Below are 6,641 nucleotides of genomic sequence, written 5' to 3' on the forward strand. Positions count from 1 at the left end.
GATGAGATAGCTCTAGATTAAGAAGGAGAGTTTAGCAATGTTTAATAGTGTTAAACGATGTTTACTTACAACGGGGACAACGTAGTTTTTCTAGGATTTGACGAAGAAGAAAAACTGTTGATACAAGTGGGAGATACAGGAGAGGAAAAAGAAGAAGCGACAGACGTACAAGATATGATAGAAGTGGCAGAATAACTGATTAAGGTGTCAGATTGGCAATCACGGCTGTCAGAAAAACTATACTTTACCTATCATCAGTGTTGTCAAGGGTATTCTGCTGCACTTAAAGAATAACAGTCGAAACCAATTTCGCAATTATCAAACAAAATGGGACGGCGCTTTTTCAAACTTCAACAAAAGGGATGTCAGTTTTCCAATTATGATTATATCGTATTCCTTTTGTACATTTTCACTTAAAGCTTACCAATTATTGAAAGCAACTCTGTTTTCTCTCTGTTCTCAGCATATGATAATTTTTTTTATTAACCATGTAAAGGAAAAAACCGGCTAACGGTTTGTAGCGAGAAATCAAAGCCAAGTGCGAAAAGAAGTTGTACGAAGTACGCAAAGAAATTTTAAACATATAAAAATATAAAAGAAAGAAGTTTTACGAAAATTAAATTAAAAATTAGTGTGGTGTTTAATAAACTAAGTTGTTGAGGGAAAAGAAGGAATTATATACTGATGCAACGCGTATTTTTCACATCTAGTGAAAAATGAGACTATTTTTATAAATCGGAAAGGAAAACGCATTCTAAACGGAATCGTAGTAAGCAATCGAAATGTTTTTATGTTTATACAAATATATAGACATATTTTTCTAAATTTGCGATCATGAAATGAAAATCATGGCAGTCTATTTCAAATTTCCCGCATCGACCTATCGTTCACATGTATAGGAACACTTCGGTAAAAGAGTTTAGCTGGAAAAACATTGGACTAGGCATGATAACAATTCTTGGCCCATCAGTAAACGGTACAAAAAGAAATGAACACGCCAAAAAACTACATCTTGTAAGGAAGCAGCGAAACAGCCAATCAGAAAAGCCCATTAAACGCTCCTACATCGAGCATCGAGCAGTGGTACGACTGGATAGTACCAAAAAGGGGAAGCCACCGAATAGTCTAAGCACCGGGAGTGCAGTGACGCATCGAACGCAGCTACCACCCCGAAAAATAGATATGAATATAGGCTATGTTAAAAAAAAGAGCATTAAAAAAAATAAAAATAAGGGTAGAAAATAAAATTAAAAAAGAAAATAATGAAATAAGAAAAAAATACAACAAAAAATAAACGCAACAATAATAATAATAAAAAAAAAACGAAAATATAAGTAAAAAAATAAATATATATATAAATGTGTATATAAATAGATAAAAAGAAAGAAATACATCAATAAGAAAAAAACGAGAATAAATAGATAAATAAAATAAAGAGATAAAGGAGAGAAACCAAAAAAAAAAAAAAAGAGGAAAAAAAAGTTTTACAAAACCAATTGCTATAAAAATCGAAGAAAGCAAAACATGCTCAGTCTTATAAAACTTAAGCCCCGTTACTCGGATTAACGGTACCCAAATAGAACACTGGAATTCTTGCACACAAATACTGTTTCAATGTAAAGAATGCAAGACAACGTAATAGCTGCACGGCATTACAAGTGATCATTCTCGAGACAACAGTGAATTTTTCAAGTAAGTAACTAAGCAGCGAAGCAAACTATACAACAACAAGAATTAGATCAATAGCAGCAAACTCAACGGCCAATCCTAATATATCCAGATTTTCCATCTCGGTTATTAGGATGGATTACGAACGGCTGAGTTATGACTGCGAGATCGCCTGGATAAAACCTTGAGAGATCGCGTGGGTATAATGAGCCCCTTTGTGTACATAAATTTCCCAACAACGTTGGGACATTCTTCACAGGTGGACACGCAGCATCAACCTCTTCAACATATCAGCATTGCTGCTACCCACCTCCACGCGCAAGCACTGGTTGCTAGCAATCGTAAGCCAGCCTGGAGTAAATCAGGGCAAATCCAGCCATATACACAAAGTCGACTCCAAAAAAAACGTCGTGCCGGGAGTAGAAATCATCGACAACGTCCGTAAATTCCTCTGCAGAGAGTATCAAAGCCGATACAAAGTCGAAGTGGATTTCAACGACATTTTTCTTCCCGCAGCCATGGTAGAAACTCCACAGCAGGATAATCTGAACGATTGTGAGTTACATACCCTTGAGAATATGTATATGTGAAATTCTACAAGAAGAGCAAAAGAGGTGCTACAACCTGAAGAAGAAGGGAAAAGTCGCAAATATTTGAATCCAGTACAAAGCGGAAGGAGATCATTTGAATACTCTAGCATTCTATGCTATAGATTCTGCAACCATATCGAACCCAGTCAATAATGTTGTTATAAATTTGTTGCTGTCGCCTCATTTTACTAGTTCATTTAATCAGTCTCTTAATTCGCCAAATTTATATGAAGAAATTGTATGTACAGACTCGCTCATTTAATCAGTCTCAGAAATTGTATGCAACAAGTGTCTGAGAATAATAATAAATAGAGCAAATAATAAAAAAAACATGAAAGAAAAAACAATTTTATGTTGTTTTGGTTTATTTCGCCTTTTTTAATACAAATTTTGCGAGAAAATGCAAACCAAAAATGTTATGGATCGGATGCAGGCAAACCTGCTTTCATGTATTGTTTGTCAAGCATTCTAGAATATTTTGAAATTTCTTCGTATTTCCCCATAAAATATCTCCATTAAAATTTATTGAAATGGTGAACGCATGCCGCCAAAACCGAAAGTACTAGCAATCAATCCCAACCCGTTGACATGTTATAACCGTTTTTATCCTGAAAAGTAGGTGCACAACGCCTCTGAAAGTGTAAAAAAGAGTATTTAGTGTTTTTCTTATTTGAAATAATTATAAATAGATAAAATAGTAAACGCTTACCTAACGTGGTCTTGAAGATCTCAATATACTAATTCGTATAACATTGCTGGCTGCCAATCATGAGTTTCGAATAAATGATAGTTTATACCGACTTCTTGGCACGGTTTTCTACACCACCTTTGAGGTACCGTGATGGGCGCGCTGCCAATTGTTTTAAATGGCTGGCTACCCGGTAGACCTGCACCATTATAAACTTAACTAAAAACTACAATAATATTTACAATAATAATAAATAATAATAATATATAATAATACATAATAATACGTAATAAATAAAGGCCCCTCTAATATATACTTACATAATGATACATAACATACTTATAAAACAAGTAAAAAAACATTTAAACGCCTAAGACCGCTGTGTGCCGGTGTCCTGACATTTGCTAAAGAAAAATATTGTGACTAATAAATTTTATATATAAAGATGACCACAACTTACCATTTGGCGTATGGAAAAGTCGCATTCCGCTGAAGCGATGTGTGGAGACGTATTCTTGTTTTGTAATCTAAACTGAAATAAAAAGAAAATGAATAAATTGTAATAATGATAAGTAAAGATAAACGCAAACCTAACTTTCGTATGTAACGAATCGTCATCGATATGAGGCGATGAAGCGATGAGCGTAGAGTTGGATTTCATTTTTTTCTTATCTAAAATAAGACAAATAAATAAATAATATACAAATATATATATATAATAATATATTTACGTTCACTTTACCGGTGTAATACACGATTCTCTTTATTTGTATCTTGGGCGGACCTTTTACATCCTGAAATAGAAAACAAAAAATAAGTAATTTGTAAGAATTCATATAAAATTTTAATTACTTTTACTTTGCTACGTTTTCCGCGCGATGTTCCTTCAAAACGACGACACATTTGTGACAGGTTTTTGAACCCACTTTATCCCAGTCAGCAAAAAAATGATTACGAAGCCTAGCAGATTTGTTCGGTGCGTCACTCCGTTATTGCAGGAGCCTGCTTCCCTGAAGAAGGCAACACGTGCTCCGATTGTTGCCTGCAGGCGCTTGTCGATGTCGCGTTCCACCACATGTTTCAGTATCACGAACTTGTATAAGTCGAAGTCGTTATGAAATGCGTCATATACTTCAGGTTTTGCAAGTTCGGATTTTAGATATTTGTGGGTTTTGATGACAAAGTCTCTCGGGTCATTTGCATCTTCTTTTTTCATGACTTCTAGACGTGCTTGGCAGTGCAGCTGCTCATGTATGTACTGGGCTATTCCGTAGCCCATGAGCAGCCAGATGTAGTCCGCCTCTTTTCCATTTATTTGTCCGAATATCATCGAATGGCAGGAAATCTTCTTCGGCCTAATCTTCCGTCGTACAATCCATCTTCTCTATAAGATGATAATCATCGGTGGTAGATTGTCAGCGGCCCCAAAAATCTTTTTGCAATTTAATTAGACGCCTGATCAGCCTCCTTACTTGGGTCGCCTGTCTGGTACGTTCTCTCCGCACTGGCGCAATTTTGCAGAAAAACCTCTCCAAGAGGTTCTGGCTTACCATGTAGACCTGGGTAGTTATGTCAGAGTAAGCCTCCAGCAGCCCATCCATTAATTTCATAAATCTGTCGATTGTTTGCACGGTGTCGGCCGCTAGCAGGTCCACCTCAGGGGTGGTTTTAAGGTGATCTCAAATTTGAAAATGGGTCGATTGGGCCATGATAGTCGAAACGTTGCAATTTACTGCCTGTAACAGACATGCATTTAAAGTTTGGTACATATTTAGGGTGAGAAATTAAAAATTGGTTGGCAAAGCCTACCGCCTTAATTATTAAAATGCCTAAAAATTGTTGTCCATCGCTTGAGGTGGCAACATTGGGGCGAAAATATAAACTTTTTCGTTTTCCTTTGTAACAAACTAATGCGTTTTAATGCAATCTATTGCTTAGCGTTCAGTTAGTATCTCATTGCTGGTAAGTATTCCAGATAAATACGAAAGCATTCAATTATATTTTTCAGATAGAATGTTTTTTCAAATTGCACATGATTTCGGTTTTTACCTCTAGTCGTTAGGAAAGCTTTTCAAACTGTTATTTTTCTGAACATGAAATGTGATTGAAAATTTTTGCATTTTTTTTTGAACCGCCATTCAAATTTGCGAAATAAATGTTGCATCAACCTAATGCCGTTGGAAGAGTAGGGTATAAACACTTTATACCAAATTACCGAAAAACAACGTGCTTAAGTGGTATCCCTTTACGTTTTGATGAAAAAAGGAATAAGAAAAATTAACACACATTCACGCCCACCGCACGTTATAATCAGCACCTTTAGAGATCGAAAAATCCGCGAAAGGAGACAGAACCTAAATAAATCATGTGGATTTTTTGTTTGTTTTTTTTTTTCTTTTTCTTGTTAGCAATCTTTTCAGTGATTATTTATTTACTGTCCGCCTAGTTTGATATTGGAATGCGTTACCGTTGATGAATTCCTTGAATACGTTTAGAAGAAAATTGGCCTCGTTTTTAAACTCGTAAATATCTTTCCTCACTCGTAGGGAACGATCATTTGCGGTATTTTGGAGCAATACAATTGCTTCAGTAGCATTTCAATCGAAATAGACATATACCTATGTCATAGTTACATATATTGTACTTCTGTAGACTGACCTACAAAATTCTAAAGTAATTCATGTTCCATATATTTCGTCATTCTGTGTATAGTTAAATCTGTTTTTGTGCGGTATTTTTTTATACTACGATAGGTCGTACTAAATTCTATATATTTTTAGAATATCTCCACGTCTAAGATCAGAAGTGAGGTTTGGCCATTATTTATTGTAACTTCTTTCTGCTTTCTTGTTCTTCTATAATGCCTTGAAATATTTTGTGAGGGAAACCAATTTTTTGCTATTCGTCTCCATTGCGTAATCTAAATGTTCTTGAAATTGTTGTCAAATATCATTTGTCACAGCTATTAATCGAGTTTTTGAATATGTTTTTGCTGAGACCTGCGCCAAGTTAGCTAACCGTACCTAGTGCAACGATAGTAGAAAATAACCATATACTAGCAATAACAACAATAATAAGATTACCATGGAAGTTTTAGCAGCAGACAAGCGAGATACGTAACGATTTAGTTAATTTGCTTTTTTCGCTTCTAATGAATATCGGATTGAAATTTCAAACGATTTATATGTATTTTCCTTATTTATTCTCAGATTTTGCTAGGACAGAGGGGCAGGTTGAAAAACATGAATTTACCACTTCACAAAATTTCTCATAGGTGCATTTCAATAGGAAATGATAAGAGCGATTTATTCTTACTTTGCTGTATATGTAGACTATGTAGATTAGGCGTTGTACGTAAAATGTATTTACGAAAGGCATTGACACGTGAACATGAATGCTTGCATTTTCCTTTATAGCTTGTTGTGATATTATTTATTGACCAGAAATATTTCTTCTGGTATAAAAGTATTCCAACGTTATCTATTAAAAGTGATAAGTAAACAAAGAAAAAAAAAAAAAAACAAATAAAAAGATTATTATGCATGGAGGTGAATCTTAAACAGCCAAAATCTTACTTAAATTGTTGACAGTTGAAGCTTTCATCGAGCAAATAATCATCATCTTTATTTAGACATGACCTTGATCAAGCCGTGTTTTTGTTAAATTTATTGACGGAACATGATGCAAGAAGCGCA

General features: G+C 34.8%; 1 protein-coding gene across 2 annotated transcripts; it reads right to left on the reverse strand.

Moving 5' to 3' along the window:
* Positions 1–2,923: 2,923 nt before the first annotated feature.
* Positions 2,924–4,368, reverse strand: LOC119641108. 2 transcript variants are annotated; one of them, XM_038039556.1, is made up of 5 exons: positions 3,805–4,368; positions 3,689–3,740; positions 3,407–3,618; positions 3,267–3,350; positions 2,924–3,172 (listed from the first exon to the last, which is right to left on the reverse strand). In XM_038039556.1, the coding sequence occupies exons 1-4, from the start codon at positions 3,847–3,849 to the stop codon at positions 3,309–3,311; spliced, it is 351 nt and encodes a 116-aa protein (XP_037895484.1). In that variant the 5' UTR covers positions 3,850–4,368; the 3' UTR covers positions 2,924–3,172; positions 3,267–3,308. The 2 variants fall into 2 exon arrangements, with proteins under 2 accessions (XP_037895484.1, XP_037895483.1); XM_038039555.1 differs by having other exon boundaries at positions 3,799–4,368.
* Positions 4,369–6,641: the final 2,273 nt, after the last annotated feature.

This window comes from Glossina fuscipes, unplaced genomic scaffold (assembly GCF_014805625.2).
Source record: "Glossina fuscipes isolate IAEA_lab_2018 unplaced genomic scaffold, Yale_Gfus_2 142, whole genome shotgun sequence".
In the NCBI taxonomy this organism is placed as follows: Eukaryota; Metazoa; Arthropoda; class Insecta; order Diptera; family Glossinidae; genus Glossina; species Glossina fuscipes.